Genomic DNA, 20,998 nt, shown 5'->3' with positions numbered 1-20,998 from the left:
GACAAAAGGTGGAAATTATAGGCAATTAGCAAGACACCCCCCAAAACAGGAGTGATTCTGCAGGTGGTGATCACAGACCACTTCTCAGTTCCTATGCTTCCTGGCTGATGTTTTGGTCACTTTTGAATGCTGGCGGTGCTCTCACTCTAGTGGTAGCATGAGACGGAGTCTACAACCCACACAAGTGGCTCAGGTAGTGCAGTTCATCCAGGATGGCACATCAATGCAAGCTGTGGCAAAAAGGTTTGCTGTGTCTGTCAGCGTAGTGTCCAGAGCATGGAGGCGCTACCAGAAGACAGGCCAGTAAATCAGGAGACGTGGAGGAGGCCGTAGGAGGGCAACAACCCAGCAGCAGGACCGCTACCTCCGCCTTTGAGCAGGAGGAGCACTGCCAGAGCCCTGCAAAATGACCTCCAGCAGGCCACAAATGTGCATGTGTCAGCATATGGTCTCACAAGGGCTCTGAGGATCTCATCTCGGTACCTAATGGCAGTCAGGCTACCTCTCGCGAGCACATGGAGGGCTGTGCGGCCCCCCAAAGAAATGCCACCCCACACCATGACTGACCCACCGCCAAACCGGTCATGCTGGAGGATGTTGCAGGCAGCAGAACGTTCTCCGCGGCGTCTCCAGACTCTGTCACGTCTGTCACATGTGCTCATGTGCTCAGTGTGAACCTGCTTTCATCTGTGAAGAGCACAGGGCGCCAGTGACGATTTTGGCAATCTTGGTGTTCTCTGGCAAATGCCAAACGTCCTGCACGGTGTTGGGCTGTAAGCACAACCCCCACCTGTGGACGTAGGGCCCTCATACCACCCTCATGGAGTCTGTTTCTGACCGTTTGAGCAGACACATGCACATTTGTGGCCTGCTGGAGGTCATTTTGCAGGGCTCTGGCAGTGCTCCTCCTGCTCAAAGGCGGAGGTAGCGGTCCTGCTGCTGGTTTGTTGCCCTCCTACGGCCTCCTCCACGTCTCCTGATGTACTGGCCTGTCTCCTGGTAGCGCCTCCGTGCTCTGGACACTACGGTGACAGACACAGCAAACCTTCTTGCCACAGCTCGCATTGATGTGCCATCCTGGATGAGCTGCACTACCTGAGCCACTTGTGTGGGTTGTAGACTCCGTCTCATGCTACCACTTGAGTGAGAGCACTGCCAGCATTCAAAAGGGACCAAAACATCAGCCAGGAAGCATAGGAACTGAGAAGTGGTCTGTGGTCACCACCTGCAGAATCACTCCTTTATTGGGGGTGTCTTGCTAATTGCCTATAATTTCCACCTTTTGTCTATTCCATTTGCACAACAGCATGTGAAATTTATTGTCAATCAGTGTTGCTTCCTAAGTGGACAGTTTGATTTCACAGAAGTGTGATTGACTTGGAGTTACATTGTGTTGTTTAAGTGTTCCCTTAATTTTTTTGAGCAGTGTATATTGGGCAATGGACAGTGACAATCTCTTAGGGAGATTGATTGATTGTACTTAAATGTGCAAATGCTCACTTTTGAAAACAATATAACCTGTGTCATTGAATAACATAAATACTCTGATCAAGATCAGGGGTGCTGAAATACCAGTGTACCACAATTCTGCCATGTTACTTATTTGGTAGAAAACATTTTAGACATGATTTCACCCTTCAGAGCTTTGCCTACCGTTTAACTAGCTTTAAAGACATCCGTTCACTAGCAGAAGACAATAGTATTTTCCTAAGTTTGTCCAATGTTGGATAGTGATGAACATGGGGTTTAATAAAACCTCCTGGGAGCAGGTTTTTTGTTGTAATGGAGAAGGTGAGAGAGTGTGGTAAAGTTAGGGCCACGTGTTATGGTTTCTCTCTGATATCACACACATGGCTTAGTATTCCAGAGTTTAGCATGTTTCCATTCTTAACTTTGAACAGACATTCTTCCATACATTTCCATATATTTTGAAAATCCAACTCAAAACACAAAAATGATTATCCCCACCCCCTCTTCCAGTGTTCTAGTTATGTTTGAAAGGGCCCTTGGTGGTGACATCTTTAGTTATTTGTGTTCTCTTGTTCAAAGAGTGCCTGAATCCTAATCTGTAGAACGGCTCACTGGCTCTAAATCTCTTAATGGCACATCATCTCCTCCAACCGTAGAGAGAGGGGTACCCAAGATTATCCTGATTCCGTTCTCATTATTGATATCATTTTCAAAAGTACCAATATCAAGTTTGCGGAAGTAGTATTGTTGACCTGTGAAAGAAAATGGAGACAATTTTGTATGTGTTTGAGTTATGTCAAATATTTGGTTTCAAATTGCTTGTCCTGAATGAGAGGATTGTAGAAGTTTGATGGGTTGTATTACTTTGAGGTGGAGAGAGGGGGCAAATATCTAGTGAATAGTAATGGACTGGAGACAGCCACTCTGTTGGAAACGAGAGCTCGGCCCCATACAGTGGATGTGGGCTGCTGCCTGCTGCCTTCCACTGTAGTAAAGGCTTCCCTCAGGCCTGCTGTGCTGTGGGAGCGAAGAATGCTATTTACCCAAATTAAGGCCCTGGCTTATTTTAATATTCACAATTTAGTATGCTCACCTCTAATTCAATCAAAAACTCATACAGTACAATATATTCAAATATGCTCTGCTTTTTCAGAATGGGTTTTATGGTCTGTTTTGAAGGATGACTGATAGTGTAGTTTGGCCACAGAGTGAATGTTGTTTGGAAAGCAGGGAGGATGGAGTAGACCTCAGCTGTCGTGGATTTGTTCAGGACTGTTATCCCTCTGACATTCTCCCATTATCCCTTCCTGAAGACTGTCCTTAGATAACTTCAACTGGAGATTGGTTTTAAGGACAGAACTTGTACTGAATTTCACATGCATACTGTTATTGCCCCTAGATACAGTGCATTCGGGAAGTATTCAGACCTCTTGACTTTTTCCATATTTTGTTACGTTTCTAAAATTGATTAAATCACATTTTTTCCTCATCAATCTACACACAATACCCCAAAACCACAAAGCAAAAAGTATTTTTTTAAACATTTTTGCAAATATATTAAAATAAAAAAACTGAAATACATTATTTACATAAGTATTCAGACCCTTTGCTTTGAGACTTGAAATTGAGCTCAGGTGCATCCTGTTTCCACTGATCATCTTTGAGATGTTTCTACAACTTGATTGGAGTCCACCTGTGGTAAAATTAAATTGATTGGACATGATTTGGAAAGGCACACACCTGTCTATATAAGGTCCCACAGTTGACAGTGCATGTCAGAGAAAAAACCAAGCCATGAGGTCGAAGGAATTGTCCGTAGAGACAATTGTCCGATACAGGATTGTGTCAAGGCACAAATCTGGGGAAGGGTACCAAAAAATCTCTGCAGCATTGAAGGTCCCCAAGAACACAGTGGCCTCCATCAATCTTAAATGGAAGAAGTTTGGAACCACCAAGACTCTTCCTAGAGCTGGACACCCAGCCAAACTGAGCAATCGGAAGAGAAGGGCCTTGATCAGGAAGGTGACCAAGAACCCAATGGTCACTCTGACAGAGCTCCAGAGCTCTTCTGTGGAGATGGGAGAACCTTCCAGAAGGACAACCATCTCTGCAGCACTCCACCAATCAGGCCTTTATGGTAGAGTGACCAGACGGAAGTCACTCCTCAGTAAAAGGCACATGACAGCCCGCTTGGAGTTTGCCAAAAGGCACCTAAAGGACTCTCAGACCATGAAAAACACATGACAGCCCCCTTGAGAAGAATGGGAGAAACTCACCAAATACAGTTGTGCCAAGCTTGTAGCGTCATACCCAAGAAGACTCGAGGCTGTAATCGATGCCAAAGGTGCTTAAACAAAGTACTGAGTAAAGGGTCTGAACACTTATGTAAATGTGATATTTCAGTTTATTTTTAATAAATTTGCAAAAATGTAAAAAAAAAACTATTTTTGCTTTGTCGTTAGATTGATGAGGAACAATTTGTTTTAATCCATTTTAGAATAAGGCTGTAACATAACAAAATGTGGGAAAAATGAAGGGGAATGCTATCTGTACACTACCATTCAAAAGTTTGGGGTCACTTAGAAATGTCCTTGTTTTTGAAAGAAAAGCACATTTTTTTGCCCATTAAAATAACTTAAAATTGATGTTCTGCCTTCTAGGCAGAGTTGCAAAGAAAAAGCCATATCTCAAACTGGCCAATAAAAGATTAAGATGGGCAAAAGAACACAGACACTGGACAGAGGAACTCTGCCTAGAAGGCCAGCATCCCGGAGTCGCCTCTTCACTGTTGATGTTGAGACTGGTGTTTTGCTGGTACTATTTAATGAAGCTTCCAGTTGAGGACTTGTGAGGCATCTGTTTCTCTAATGTACTTGTCCTCTTGCTCAGTTGTGCACCGGGGCCTCCCACTCCTCTTTCTATTCTGGTTAGAGACAGTTTGCGCTGTTCTGTGAAGGGAGTAGTACACAGCGTTGTACGAGATCTTCAGTTTTTGGCAATTTCTCGCATGGAATAGCCTTCATTTCTCAGAACAAGAATAAACTGACGAGTTTCAGAGGAAAGTTATTTGTTTCTGGCCATTTTGAGCTTGTAATCGAACACACAAATGCGGATGCTCCAGATACTCAACTAGTCTAAAGAAGGCCAGTTTTATTGCTTCTTCAATCTGAACAACAGTTTTCAGCTGTGCTAACATAATTGCAAAAGGGTTTTCTAATGATCAATTAGCCTTTTAAAATGATAAACTTGGATTAGCTAACACAACGTGCCATTGGAACACAGAAGTGATGGTTGCTGATAATAGGCCTCTGTACGCCTATGTAGATATTCCATTCAAAATCAGCCGTTTCCAGCTACAGTAGTCATTTACAACATTAACAATGTCTACACTGTATTTCTGATCAATTTGATGTTATTTTAATGGACAAAAAATAAATGTGCTTTTCTTTCAAAAACAAGGACATTTCTAAGTGACCACAAACTTTTGAATGGTAGTTTATGGTCAATTCCACGATAACAGAATGATGCTGACAAATAATTAACACAGAACATTTTGCACAAACACACTTACTTGAACATTGCAGATGGAACGTTTGGTGACATGATGACGGCACAAACAGCACAAACCGTCATTCTGTTATGCATCTGAACTGTTCTTCACGTATGTGTTTTTGTACACATTTTCTATGGATATTGTTAAATGTCGTCCTTGTGCATAGAGTTGCATTGTTTGTTTAACTTTGCAATCATTGTGTTTTGTTTGACATACATTTTTAAAGTGAAAAGTCCGAGTCTCAGCATCATTCTTTTCCTGTGGAATTGGCCATATGAGATGTTTGAACTGAGTTCACAAAGTAAAGCTCATGAATGTGATTAATGCACAGAGTCTTGCATGGAGACTCGGAGTGTATGCTTCCATCGCATGACAAGTTCCAATAATGCCCACGTTTATGCACTTTTCAGATGACTGGCTCTGGATTCTGTCTCTTAAGATTGGTCCTCAGCCTCGGTCATAATTAAGCACAACAATGACCCTGCCAGGAATGTTTCCCATTTCTATTAGTGTTTCAAAGAAAATTCCTATTTTATTATTCCCCAATGCAATAATTAAACCACATATTTGTGAAATGGACGGAATGTGAGGCAATTAGTTTTAATGATGTGCAAGACAAATCTGCACGACAGCAATTACTGCGACAAAGTGTTCAACAGCCAGGCAGCCCGACAGGCAGGCCAGCCCCATGCAGCAGGCCGGACCCAGGGAAGGGAGACAGACAGTGACACTGCAGCAGCCAGGCTTGTGTGGAGCTCTAGTCAGAGTCAAAAGGACCAGGGTCAGTGCCCACTGCCCAGCCAAGTCCATTGTGAATGAATGGAACGCATGTTTGGTGGCACATTGTGTCACTTTAATGACTGCTATTGTGCGACAGAGCTGAAGAGGGTCATATATTCAGGGTCACATACACAGACTCTGACATGTATCAACCATACAGCCTGTTGATTAGGCCATTTTCTAGGCCAGTTACACAAATTGATAAGTGAGTATATGTAATTGTTCCAATTTAGATGGTACGGTGTCAATGATTGGGAGGGGTGGGGTGGGGAGTGGGAGCCACTCATTTACTGAACTCTCCCTCATAATGTCAACAGACTCTTTGATCCTCAAAGTCTTCCCCAAACCCTTGTAATCTTTGAGGTTGAACAAGGCTGTGGCACCAGGCCAGCCTCAAGTCTAGTTAGTGGATGATATATTTAACTCCCTGCCAAGTAGAGACTAGGCAATTCTTATTTTATCCCATGGTGGAAACTGGAAAACTCGGATCACATACCAAGTTATACGAGTCCACACTCCTCAAGCACATTTCCCTGACTGTGTACACTTCATCAGACAAGGGTATATTTCCCCCCAAAGCAGTTAAAACTAAATGCTCTAGCGAATTTGTTGGGTTTAAATAGAATAGACTTAACAATAAACCACAGGAATTTGGTCAAGGACTATTATTTAATTTAGCTTTTGTTCCCCTTTGCCATCAAGTTGCAATGATTGACTGTAATGCACACTCTCTCAATGAACACATCATATCGTAAGAAAGTTGTGGTGCTGAATTCAAAACCATGTGGTGCTAGTTTGCTGCCTTTTCATGGCAATTTTACGTCTACTGTTAGGATACAATTAGAGAGAGCGAGAGAACAAGAGACTGAAGCCAAGCTGTTAGCTACACAGTAGAATAATTATGTTCCTCGGTGTGGCAGCCAAGGACTCAGTCTTCCTCATGCCATAGAGGACACGTAGGAGGTCCATTCTCCTCTCACATCAGACAAACTGGTCCCTGTGTCTGAACAATAACAGGAAGCCTACAGCAGGTAGACCATGCAGCCCTTAGCTACCAGCTCTCTTCACAGTGCCAGAAACAGTGGTAGCCTTCCTGCCTGCGATCTGGCAGTGTCCACGGCATCTGTGTCAATAGCATTCCACCACTGTTGACGGAGCACTGCTGTTTGCTTTAGCCACCAGAGAGTAGCAACCTGATTTAGTGTTTGAGGACAATGTCATAAATTCTGCAGTGCCATCCAGTACATACATTTGTGTCACAAGATGGAGTGGTTGTTTGCTTTGAATCGCATGCCACAGGCCTTTGAATAGTGTTCACGTAGCTGGAGTGAGGTGCAGGGAGGGGCTAGGGTTGGCTGTGTGCAGATTGTTTTACCATGACCATGAAATTACCTCAACACTCACTGTATTTTCAGACAATTGATAAATATTGTTTATACATCAATCTTTGACCAGACATGGAAAACAGATTGGTTTGTTTTTCAAATATAGGAATATCTGCGAGCACGAGCCATGCCATATATGAAAGGTGAGGCATTTACCGTCAGACTCAAGTTAGGCTCCAAGTCGGCCTGTGGAATCTAGTTTCCCATTCGCTCATTTTTTTACGTGCTTCTTTTATGACCCTTTTAAGCTGTTTGTCTTTATAATGGCAATGACACACATTCGATTTGGAATCAGTAATGAAAGGTATTTCTAGGAAAACTGCTGAGCATTGGAACGCCAGTAGCATTAAGCACCGCCAAGGAGCTGAAGAAAAAAATCGGAGAAATCGAACAAGGGTTAAATGTAAGCGATCACATACATTTAGACTAAACAGGGCTGTTATGGGCTCAGGTGAAATTGAACATGACATTCCCTCCAGGCTCTGTACTATAAGGAAAAGCAAAGGCAGAGACACACAACTAATCGGCCCCTTGATTGAATCACTTAAAGTCAATCCGGGCCGGTGCTGAGATAATGTAGACCATGTCTGGAGTTGCTCCTTTATGTGAAAGACCACATGTTCTAACATGACACCGCTAATGATCTCCCCCCCCCCCCCCCAGCCGACTGCCAGCCCCCCTGCCATAACCGCGGCTCCTGCAGTAGGCCCCACACATGTGTGTGCCGCTCGGGGTTCCAGGGGGCCCGCTGCGAGGAGGCAGCACCTGAGCAGGTGTACATCCACACCGGAGGGTCCCTGAGGCGCATCCAGCCAGGCACTAACCCCTTCCAGAGGGAGCAGCCCAGGAGGAGACCTACAGAGAGGCAGGCCATAGACAGCCCCAGGGCCCAGACAATCAGACCTGATACCACCAGACAGCCTCTTCAACCTGTGTAAGTCCACTGCTGCACTGTACCCACTTCCTGCTTGAGTATTTACACATTTAAAAATGGTTACTCACTGATCTTTACACACTGACCTAATTTATCTCTGTTTAGCTAGAGGAACTATGAGTTTTCCCAACAGAACAAGGAGAGAAATGTAAATTATCTTTTGATTGTTTGTGTTCAACATGCTTTATGCTTTAAACATACTTTAAGAGTGAAGGAAAGGAAAGGGGGATACCTAGTCAGTTGTACAACTGAATGCCTTCAACTGAAATGTAGGAGCTCAGTAGACACTGAATATGGAATACTGGACTTACAGAAGTTTCAGTATTTGATGAGATGCATACATTCTGGATCTGTAACACACTAAATAGTGGGGTGACAGTAAAATATTCTTGGTTTCCAATCCAAGAGTACAGTAGACCTTTGAAGTGTAATCAAAACTGATTTTCTGGAGCTAGACCACTGACATCTGAGATTTTTGTAATATAATCGCTGAGTTCAGAAGAGGATTTAAACCTCCGATGCCATTTCTTTTGATCTATGATGGCAGTCTGACATGTGAGCATGGCAGCCCTGCGGCTTTATGAAATGTTTTTGGCCCAGTGTCATGGCACACTGATATACATCTTCATTTGAACATGGAATTCGTTTCACAGTCAAACTTGAACTCAAGTGTAGATTCTGCTGTTTATTCGGGGAGAAAAACGCTGCGGTTTAAGCTCATGTAAAAAGGAGTTATGCCTCTAAGCTCCTCATTTCTACAGTAAGAAGACAAAATTATAATTTCGCATCTATTCAAAATCAGCCTTAGTCTTACAGGAGCAGGCAGAGGAAGGAGAAAGGCACTGTACTGTACACACCCCCATGAGTTGAACTACTACAACAGTCACCTGGACAGTGTGAGAAGCAAGTGTAATAAGTACGACAATGTACGACAAATGTACGACATACAGCGTGTGCAAAACAGAAGTTCTTTATCCTTGTATGCATTATGATTTGTGTTTGTCATTGGGTTGAATCATAGCAGATTAGCGGGTCCATATGTTAAATGTTTAATGCTTCATTCTTAATGCTGTGTAGAACCAGACCTAAAGAACCTAGCATGACTTTCCTTCTTCACCATTAAAAGAGCTGCTCCATATGAACTCCACAGGGGGTTAAGAAGCCATGGTTGAAAAACATGAAGTTCCACATGTAGTGTGAAGGAAAACAACGTCTGATTTGCCACATAGGATTGCCACAGTAACGCTTTCCATTTGCTATGAAGATAGAAACCAGATTTGAATGAATAATGTATTTTCTTTGGGTTTGTGTAACATTATAAAAATGTAAATTTGTTAATTGGACTAGACTAACAATGACTACCGATGCACATAGCGTGACAACTGGTCCGACTAGGTCATCTCACTAAACATTCAGCTATTCTCCAAAGACCATTAATCAGACCAGAGAATGGCATCAGACTTTTGGCTTTGACAGCATTCTATTTGTATCGCAATCATTCTGGAAATGATACTCGTGCATTTCTGCTAAAAATGATTGTATTTTTTCTCCACTGTTTGCTTAAGTACCTTGTTAAGCTTGGAGGTCACTGCCAAATCTTCTGATGATGGTCGTATTCTGGTTTGAACCGTATTTCCGACTGAGGGTGTTGAAAGGTGATGCTTGTTTGTGTCTATGACTGTGCAGGATGATTTTTTTGTTATGTATGGGAAAAGTTTATCTTGTCAAACGCTTTTCTGCCTTGGATGAGAGCCCAATGGTTTTCTAATCCTCCTGCAGTTGTATTAAGTGCCATAATTTGTTTGAGCACTGAGGTCACCCTTCGTTTTCAGCCAAAGTGTCATCTGGGTAATATCGTTCTCTGAAATCTCTGCAGTGTATTCGATTACAGTTGACGTTTATGGTCCAGTACGTTCTAATTGCGAGAACTGAGAGTGCCTTTTGCAGTTATGTCACATTGTATTTCTGTTGGTGTTATGGAATTATACTGGCAAAACTGCTCTGATGCATGTAGTAGCTTGAAGTAACCCAAGTAAATGTGTTGGCAGATGTTTTCCCAAAACAGTTTTTAAATTCTTTTCCCTTGCATTGTTTCTTAGTCACGATAAATCTTTAGTTTGTAATCAATACAAGGCATGTGTCAGAAGTGCACAGTTGCTATGCATATGCTTGCTTTGATATTGACTTAGTGGACATATTTGCAACCTGAGTCACAGATCTGGGACAAATAAGAGAGCAAAGCTGCATATTTGACATTACAAGAGGCAGACACCGTTACTGAGTCACACACAACCTGGCGATGAGCAGCTTGAGCTCGCCTGTCTCTAATGGAGCTGACTAACACATCACAGCAGGTGCTGTTCATCTGAAGATGAGCCATTTCCTACTCCACAACACAAGCCTGGCCAGAGCCTGTCCAACCATTCAAATGAACGCTTGTGGATGAGTTGGCAAACACAGACGTTTAGAAAAAAATGGGGTTGTGAAGCCAGAAACAGGCCCAAACTATGAGAAGTATAGAAAACAGTGACTGTGTGGACATTTGGAAAATATTATTCACATAACCCATTCAGAGAGTGGCAGGCTCACGTGTCTGTATTTTCAGGCTACTAGAGTACTTCTTCTCAGAAGATGTTTGTGTAATGTACTGTATGTGTGGGTCCAGTTCCAGTGAGCACCATTCTCCATTCAGGCCCTGTTGTAACCCAGAGGTGGAAAAAGTTTACCCCTGGAGCAGTAGTGGACCCAGGTCTTTGTCTCAGATATCAGGTTTTGGTTGTGCTGTGGCCAGAGGCGCGGGAGCAATGTGAGGTCAGTGAGAGAGTGCAGAGCGGTGCCAAGCCCAAATTAACGGGCGAGGAGAGCTGTCTCGGCACAGATTAGAACATCCTGCTGCTTTTACCCACTCTCCTCTTCTCCGGACGGGGAGAAAGGGCCACTCTCAACAACAGCCGCAGACCCCTGCCTCTGCCCCTGCCTCCGCTGCCTCTACTCTCCTGCCTCCAGCCTGTCCAGGCCTTTCCTGTTCTCCATAAGAGGGAAGGTGTGAGGTATGTCTCCGTCTGGGAAACAGGTTTGGGTCGTTACGCCAGTAGCACCTTGTTACTGACTTTACCTCTATTGCCTGTTGGGTCGCGCCAAGAAAACAGGCATTATGTAGCTGCTCCAAGCAGAGCTGGGCTTAAGATGGGCCAAGTTGGCCGGCAGTGATAAGGGCATGAAGGGTCGCCTGGCTGGCCAACGTGGAGCGGTCTGGGAGTCCAGACAGCCTGCTCTCCCGACCTGCCAGTTGGCCTCCCGCGGTAATGAAATCACCCTGTGTGTGCACTGTGTCAGCAGCAGATGGGAAATGAATACTGTCTGCTGTATTTTGTGAAGTGGTTTGTCAACACTTGGGAATATCGGGACGGTCTGTAAGACATGGACGGTCTGTAAGACATTCCAGTAAAACAGGTGTAGACTTTTGTTGTGTTTAACTCAGTTTACAGTAGGCCTGTGCAGAGTACTCTGAGGCCAAACACAGACCGTTTAGATGATTCATCAAACAGTAAAGAAGTGTGTTCATAATGTTTGTAGCTAAAATAATAAATCGGGATCATGCAACTTACTGTGTCCACCCTGACCATACTCCCACTCTAGTCCCCTACACTCCTACTGCACTCCCCTACTCTCCCACTGTCCTCCCCTACACTTCCACTGTCCTACCCTACACTCCCACTCTAGTCCCCTACACTCCTACTGCACTCCCCTACTCTCCCACTGTCCTCCCCTACACTTCCACTGTCCTCCCCTACACTCCCACTGTCCTCCCCTACACTTCCACTGTCCTCCCCTACACGTCCACTGTCCTCCCCTACACGTCCACTGTCCTCCCCTACACTTCCACTGTCCTACCCTACACTCCCACTGTCCTCCCCTACACGTCCACTGTCCTCCCCTACACTCCCACTGTCCTACCCTACACTCCCACTGTCCTCCCCTACACATCCACTGTCCTCCCCTACACTCCCACTGTCCTCCCCTACACTTCCACTGTCCTACCCTACACTCCCACTGTCCTCCCCTACACGTCCATTTTCCCCCCCCACACTTCCACTGTCCTCCCCTACACGTCCACTGTCCTCCCCTACACTTCCACTGTCCTACCCTACACGTCCACTTTCCCCCCCACACTTCCACTGTCCTACCCTACACTTCCACTGTCCTCCCCTACACTTCCACTGTCCTACCCTACACTCCCACTGTCCTCCCCTACACGTCCACTGTCCTCCCCTACACTTCCACTGTCCTACCCAACACTCCCACTGTCCTCCCCTACACTCCCACTGTCCTCCCCTACACTCCCACTGTCCTCCCCTACACTTCCACTGTCCTCCCCTACACTCCCACTGTCCTCCCCTACACTTCCACTGTCCTCCCCTACACGTCCACTGTCCTACCCTACACTCCCACTGTCCTCCCCTACACGTCCACTGTCCTCCCCTACACTCCCACTGTCCTCCCCTACACATCCACTGTCCTCCCCTACACTCCCACTGTCCTCCCCTACACTTCCACTGTCCTACCCTACACTTCCACTGTCCTACCCTACACTCCCACTGTCCTACCCTACACTCCCACTGTCCTCCCCTACACGTCCACTGTCCTCCCCTACACGTCCACTGTCCTCCCCTACACTCCCACTGTCCTCCCCTACACTTCCACTGTCCTACCTACACTCCCACTGTCCTCCCCTACACGTCCACTGTCCTCCCCTACACTCCCACTGTCCTCCCCTACACTCCCACTGTCCTCCCCTACACTTCCACTGTCCTACCGTACACTTCCACTGTCCGCCCCTACACACCCACTGTCCTCCCCTACACTCCCACTGTCCTCCCCTACACTCCCACTGTCCTCCCCTACACTCCCACTGTCCTCCCCTACACTCCACTGTCCTCCCCTACACTCCCACTGTCCTCCCCTACACTCCCACTGTCCTCCCCTACACTCCCACTGTCCTCCCCTACACTCCCACTGTCCGCCCCTACACTCCCACTGTCCTCCCCTACACTTCCACTGTCCTCCCCTACACTTCCACTGTCCGCCCTTACATTTCCACTGTCCGCCCCTACACACCCACTGTCCTCCCCTACACGTCCACTGTCCTCCCCTACACTCCCACTGTCCTCCCCTACACTCCCACTGTCCTCCCCTACACTCCCACTGCCCTCCCCTACACTCCCACTGTCCTACCCAACACATCCACTGTCCGCCCCTACACTCCCACTGTCCTCCCCTACACTCCCACTGTCCTCCCCTACACTCCCACTGTCCTCCCCTACACTCCCACTGTCCTCCCCTACACTCCCACTGTCCTCCCCTACACTTCCACTGTCCTCCCCTACACACCCACTGTCCTCCCCTACACTCCCACTGTCCTCCCCTACACATCCACTGTCCTCCCCTACACTCCCACTGTCGTCCCCTACACGTCCACTGTCCTCCCCTACACTCCCACTGTCCTACCCTACTCTCCAACTCTCCCACCCTACTCCCCTACACTCCCACCTACTCCCCTTTATTCCGACCCTTCACCTATAGTGAACTGTGTGGACCTCCCAGGGTCTGGCCAGGTCTAACGGCAGGCTAGAGATTGCCAGGTCTCTGGGCCACACTTCAGAATGAGTACATCCTTACGTGGCTGCCAAATAAATAATCCATTCTCCCCCTATGCCGTCCCTCGTCCGCCCCGTTCGCGGACGAGGGACGCGAACGGGGCGGACGAGGGTGTGGACCTCTGTCAATCCCCTGCAGTGGGATTCGACAGAGGTTCAGCGTAACACAGGCTTTCCTGTGGGGGGCTTTGCTCAGCTTAAGTAGTGAAACGTCCTTCCCTGCCAGCATGATATCCTGGTGGTCACAGCCAGTCTGTCAGCCCGTTTTATGAGGGTCAGGGCCAGCCTTGAACCACTCCAGTCCAGGCTGAATCGGTGGATCAGTGATACAGTACGGCATGGAGGACACAGTCACTGCCTCCCCTGGGTTCTTCCTCTCTCCCGTCCCTCTCTCCTTCTCTGACATCAGGCCTCCACAGGAAACGGGGCCAGGCCAGGGGCAGGGCAGAGCAGGATGTGCAGTCATCTTTCCAAAGGTGATTTCTCTCTGTGCTCCATGGTTACATAATCAAACATGGAGAGAGGAGGAACCTGGATTGTACTGTAGGACTCTGCACAGCAACAACTTCCCATCTAATGGTCTCTCCACTTGTGCTAGCTTATCTGGACTAATAGAAATGGATATGCTAACTGCAGGTTGCATTGTTGGAGCAGGTATTGCTTTCTCAGCCAAAGCTTCATGATAATTTACTCCACCAACACAATGGTGACCTTGCTGTGTTGTCCATGCAAAGCTGTTTCACTTAAAGCTCCCGAACAGTCAAAATCATGTTTTTCATGAACTTGGATGATATTTGGATGAAACCAGATCAAAGTACAATTGATTATACTTGTCCCCTCCCCCATGACAATACACTTGGATTCAGGAGGCGGGATTAACGCAGGATTATAAAGAGCGTGACAGCACAAAAAGCCTCTCATTTTGACTGCAGCACGTCAGCAAATATGATAAGAGGTTTCCCCTATTCATCTAAGGCAAAGATACTTATAGTTTTCAGCTTTCATCTGTGTCTGGCGTTAGCTAGTAACTAGCTAGCTAGGTCTTCAGCATGGATCAAAGGGGTTGGCCATTACATCAAGACACATGCTTCACGGGAGATTCATGCAAACTTCTTCACATCATTGACAGTCATGATATATGGACATTGTCTGGCATTCAATATATATATATTTTATTGAAATGTACCCAGACCTCACCCTGTAAAGTTTCAACTGATATTCTCCAAGATGAACCAGCTAGCTAGCTTGATAAACAGTGCCAACAATTCCTTTTTTTATAAAAAAAAGTTCCTATTTAAAAAAAATACAAACATACACATACGAACAACAACTTACAAACATCAACTACATCTCCTCTGCCCAGACCCAAATTCTCACACCTCCATCCCTAGTGCTTGCATTGTTGTTTGCCACATGGCCTTAAATTGTACCAATTTGATTTTCTCAGTCGCCCATGATATTTCAATATTTCAATAATAAATCTTTTGATTTTCCCATTGTGTTAATGATGGCGGATTAATTGATTTCCAATATACTTTTTTTTCAAGATGAGTGATGAGAAGATAATCATCCAGCCCACTGGGTCTCACTACACTCCCATATGCCTTGTCATGAAATATGCAGACAGACAGATTAAAAGTTTACATTGTAATACTTCTGACAGACAACTTTCGAGCTCTGCCCATAACTTTTGGACTTCATAGCATTCCCAGAATGCATGGATTATGTAATCATTGTTAGTTTTACACTTAAAGACATGTCTCTGCCATTGTGCTTTAGAATTTGTGAATTTTGTCTCTTGTGTAGTTAATACTTGATTAAGCGTACATTTTGTTAATTGTAATTTCATTAGTTATGGTCCAACTTTCCAAAAATCCTGTGCCAACATCAGTTATTTTTAAGTCTTTGTTCCAATAGTTCATATTTTTTTCAAAGAGATTGTCAGTTGGATAGGATCTCTGCAAACTCTTGTATATCTTACCTGTCATATGGTCATTCTTATCTGACTCAAATAAGATTCCTTCAAGGTTGCTCTGATCTCCAAAAGATTTCAAATTGAAATTCTGTGATATGTAACTTTTAAGTTGCATGTATTTGAACCTTTCTACATTGGTCAGTCCAAAATGACTTCTTAATTCTATCATGGAAATACATGTATTTCCTCTTACCAAGTCATTTACAGTTTCAATGCCATTAGTATTCCATGTGGACCAATTTATCGGTGAATTCTGAAAAGCTATCTAAGGATTGCTCCATAAGGTTGCGTTTTTAGGGAGTGATATTTGTTATTTCATACAGTGCATTCGGAAAGTATTCAGACTATTTCACTTTTTCCAAAATGTGTTATGTTATAGCCTTATTCTAAAATGGATTCAAAAAATAGATACACTAACTTTCAAAAGTTTGAGGTCACTTAGAAATGTGCTTGTTTTTGAAAGAAAAGCACATTTTTTGTCCATTAAAATAAGATCAAATTGATCAGAAATACAGTGTAGACATTGTTAATATTGTAAATGACTATTGTAGCTGAAAACGGCTGATTTATTATGGAATGTCTACATAGGCGTACAGAGGCCCATTATCAGCAACCATCACTCCTGTGTTCCAATGTCATGTTGTGTTAGCTAATCCAAGTTTATCATTTTTAAAGGCTAATTGATCATTAGAAAACCATTCTGCAATTATGTTAGCACAGTTGAAAACTATTTTGCTGATTAAAGAAGCAAAAAAACTGGCCTTCTTTAGACTAGTTGAGTATCTGGAGCATCAGCATTTGTGTGTTTGATTACAGACTCAAAATGGCCAGAAACAAACAACTTTCTTCTGAAACTCGTCAGTTTATTCTTGTTCTGAGAAATTAAGGCTATTCCATGCGAGAAATTGCCAAAAACTGAAGATTTCATATAGAGGTCGACCGATTATGATTTGTCAACGCCGATACCGATACCGATTATTGGAGGGCCAAAAAAAGGCCGATACCGATTAATCGGCCGATTTTTATATTTATATTTGTAATAATGACAATTACAACAATACTGAATGAACATTTATTTTAATTTAATATAATAAATAAATAAAATCAATTAAGTCTCAAGTAAATAATGAAACATGTTCAATTTGGTTTAAATAATGCAAAACAAAGTGTTCGAGAAGAAAGTAAAAGTGCAATATGTGCATGTAAAAAAGCTAACGTTTAAGTTCCTTGCTCAGAACATGAGAACATATGAAAGCTGGTGGTTCCTTTTAACATGAGTCTTCAATATTCCCAGGTAAGAAGTTTTAGGTTGTTATAGGACTATTTCTCTCTCTACCATTTGTATTTCATATACCTTTGACTATTGGATGTTCTAATAGGTACTTTAGTATTGCCAGCCTAATCTCGGGAGTTCATTAACAGCACCATGCTTGAAGCACAGCGAAAAATGCTGGCAAATGCAGGAAAGTGCTGTTTGAATTAATGCTTAGGAGCCTGCTGCTGCCTTCCACCGCTCAGTCAGACTGCTTTATCAAATCATAGACTTAATTATAATATAATAACACACAGAAATACGAGCCTTAGGTCATTAATATGGTCAAATCCGGAAACGGATCATTTCGAAAACAAAACGTTTATTCTTTCAGTGAAATACGGAACCGTTCCGTATTTTATCGAACGGGTGGCATCCAAGTCTAAATATTGCTGTTATATTGCACAACCTTCAATGTTATGTCATAATTATGTAAGATTCTGGCAAATTAATTACGGTCTTTATTAGTAAGAAATGGTCTTCACACAGTTCGCAACGAGCCAGGCGGCCCAAACTGCTGCATATACCCTGACTCTGCTTGCACAGAACGCAAGAGAAGTGACACAATTTCCCTGTTAAGATTTATTGTTTTTTATAAGATAAGTTTAATGCTAGCTAGCACCTTACCATGGCTCCTTGCTGCACTCGCATAACAGGTAGTCAGCCTGCCACGCAGTCTCCTCATGGAGTGCAATGTAATCGGCCATAATCGGTGTCCAAAAATGCATGTTATGAAAACTTGCAATCGGCCCTAATTAATCAACCATTTCGATTAATCGGTCGACCTCTAATCGCATACAACGCTGTGTACTACTCCCTTCAAAGAACAGCGCAAACTGTCTCTAACCAGAATAGAAAGAGGAGTGGGAGGCCCCGGTGCACAACTGACCAAGAGAATAAGAACATTAGAGTGCCTAATTTGAGAAACAGCCTCACAAGTCCTGGCAACTGGCAGCTTCATTAAATAGTAACCGCAAAACACCAGTCTCAACGTAAACAGTGAAGAGGCGACTCTGGGATGCTGGCCTTCTAGGCAGGTGTCCTTTAGTAGTGGTTTCTTTGAAGCAATTTGACCATGAAGGCCTGATTCACGCAGTCTCTTCTGAACAGTTGATGTTGAGATGTGTCTGTTACTTGAACTCTGTGAAGCATTTATTTGGGCTGCAATCTGAGGTGCAGTTAACTCTAATGAACTTATCCTCTGCAGCAGAGGTAACTCTGGGTCTTCCATTCCTGTGGCGGTCCTCCAGTTTCATCAAGGCGCTTGATGGCGCTTGTAGAAAATGTAAAAGTTCTTGATATTTTACATGACCTTCATGTCTTAAAGTAATGATGGACTGTCATTTCTCTTTGCTTATTTGAGCTGTTCTTGACTTGGTCTTTTACCAAATAGGATTATCTTCTGTATACCAACCCTACCTTGTCACAACACAACTGATTGGCTCAAACACGTTAAGAAGGAAAGAAATTCCACAAATTTGCTTTTAACAAGGGAAACTTGTTAATTAAAATGCATTCCAGGTGATTACCTCATGAAGCTGATTGGGAGAATGCCAAGAGTGTGCAAAGCTGTCATCAAGTTAAAGGGTGGCTACTTTGAAGAATCTCAAATTCCCTTTAGTTTCTGCAGATCCTCTCAAGCTCTGTCAGGTTGGATGGGGAGCGTCGCTGCACAGCTATTTTCAGGTCTCACCAGAGATGTTAGATCAGGCTCTGGCTGGGCCACTCAAGGACATTCAGAGACTTGTCCCTAAGCCATTGTCTTGGCTATGTGATCAGGGTTGGTGTCCTGTTGGAAGGTGAACCTTCACCCCAGTCTGAGGTCCTGAGCACTCTGGAGCAGGTTCTCATCAAAGATCTCTCTGTACTTTTCTCCGTTCATCTTTCCCTTGCTCCCAGTTCCTGCCGCTGAAAAACATCCCCACAGCATGATGCTGCCACCACCATGCTTCACCGTAGGGATGATATTGGCTAGGTGATGACTGGTGCCAAGTTTCCTCCAGACGTGACGCTTGGCATTCAGGCCAAAGAGCTCAATATTGGTTTCATCATGGTCTGAGAGTCTTTTGGCAAACTCCAAGCAGGCTGTCATGTGCCTTTTACTGAGGAGTGGTTTCCGTCTGTTCACTCTACCATAAAGGCCTGAGTGCTGTAGAGATGGTTGTCCTTCTGGAAGGTTCTCCCATCTCCACAAATAACTTTGGAGCTCTGTCAGAGTGACCATTGGGTTCTTGGTCACCTCCCTGACCATGGCCCTTCTCTCCCGATTGCTCAGTTTGGCCGGGTGGCCAGCTCTAGGAAGAGTCTTGGTGGTTCCAAACTTCTTCCATTTAAGATTTTGGAACCTCCCGGGTGGCGCAGTGGTCTAAGGCACTGCATCACAGTGCTAGCTGCGCCACCAGAGTCTCTGGGTTCGCGCCCAGGCCTAGCTGGGCTGGGTTCGCGCCCAGGCTCTGTCGCAGCCAGCCGCAACCGGGAGGTCCGTGGGGCGACGCACAATTGGCATAGCGTCGTCCGGGTTTGGGAGGGTTTGGCCGGTAGGGATATCCTTGTCTCAGTATGTAATAAAATATGCACTCTACTGTAAGTTGCTCTGGATAAGAGCGTCTGCTAAATGACTAAAATGTAATGTAAATGTAAGATTGATGGAGGCCGCTGTGTTTTTGGGGACCTTCAATGTTGCAGACATTTTTTAGAACCCTTCCCCAGTTCTGTGCCTTGACACAATCCTGTCTCGGATCCCTACGGACAGTTCCTTCGACCTCATGGGTTGGTTTTTGCTCTGACATGCACTGCTAACTGTGGGACCTTATATAGACAGGTGTGTGCCTTTCCAAATCATGTCCAATCAATTGAATTTACCACAGGTGGACCCCAATCAAGTTGTAGAAACAGCTCAAGGATGATCAATGGAAACAGGATTTGCAAACATTTCTAAAAACCTGTTTTCACTTTTTCATTATGGGGTATTATGTGTAGCTTGATGAGGATAAAAAAAAAAGTAATACATTTTAGAGTAAGGCTGTAACATAGCAAAATGTGGAAAAATGAATGGTCTGAATACTTCCCGAATGCACTGTATTGTTTTAATGTTGTTAACCATGAAGTTGTTAAGGTTGTTAGCTTTATCTTTTGAAAATAGACATGCAAAAAAAGTCTGGGGATGAGCATATGAATCTTCAATATGTACCCATTGTTCATTTTTAGTGCATTTAAATTTGTCACAAGTAAAAGCCTTGGGTGGTGAGTTGATACAATTCCAAGTCTAAAGGTTAAAACCACGCTTAGCCTTAGAAAGATTTAAAGCATTCCTATTTATTCTATACATTTTATTAGCCCATATAAAGTCTGTTATGACCGAGTATACCAAATGTCTTCGGTGGGGTAATTGTTATTGCCGAAAATGAATACAAAAAATTTGGGAGACTTGCCATTCCAAAGATGTTTATTCTGCCTGTAGGGTTTATGGGAAGATAATTCAATTGAATTAGATCTGCTTTCATATTGTTGATTAATGGATTAAAGTTATCTTTATATATTTGTTGTTTGTTGTCACTTATTAAGCATCACAAGTTTTTTTTTTGTGGTCGCCTTAAATGATTGCTGTAGATTGATTGTTATTCTTTTTTGCAATTATCAAGGTTTTTTTTCACGTAAAATGTTATATCCTGAAAGTTTTGAGTATTCTATAAATATTATTAGGAAAGGGGGCATTGAATTTTCAAAATTGATCAGGTATATCAGGAGATCATCTGCAAAGAAATGTTGTTTATATTAATGTTTACCAGTACCTGTTACGTTTGGGTCCTGTCTAATTCTTTCTGCAAGTGGTTCTAGTGCCAGTGCAAACAGGATGGGAGAGAGGAGACATCCCTGTCTTGTGCCCTTTTCTAAAGCAATTTCATTAGATAATGTATTTTTCTGTATATTTT

General features: G+C 44.1%; 1 protein-coding gene across 3 annotated transcripts in view; it reads left to right on the top strand.

The window, feature by feature from the left end:
- The window catches only part of LOC129812876 (latent-transforming growth factor beta-binding protein 2-like), a 167,554-nt gene that overhangs the window by 22,643 nt on the left and 123,913 nt on the right, over positions 1–20,998 (top strand). For all 3 annotated transcript variants that reach the window (XM_055864824.1, XM_055864826.1, XM_055864823.1), the window contains exon 3: positions 7,852–8,122. In XM_055864824.1, the coding sequence (XP_055720799.1) occupies positions 7,852–8,122 (271 nt within the window). The remainder of the gene's footprint in view (positions 1–7,851; positions 8,123–20,998) is intronic.

The sequence above is a fragment of the Salvelinus fontinalis genome, chromosome 16 (genome assembly GCF_029448725.1).
Source record: "Salvelinus fontinalis isolate EN_2023a chromosome 16, ASM2944872v1, whole genome shotgun sequence".
Taxonomy (NCBI): domain Eukaryota; kingdom Metazoa; phylum Chordata; class Actinopteri; order Salmoniformes; family Salmonidae; genus Salvelinus; species Salvelinus fontinalis.
Note: the sequence above shows the minus strand (reverse complement) of the source record. Positions and strands in the feature narration are given on the sequence as shown.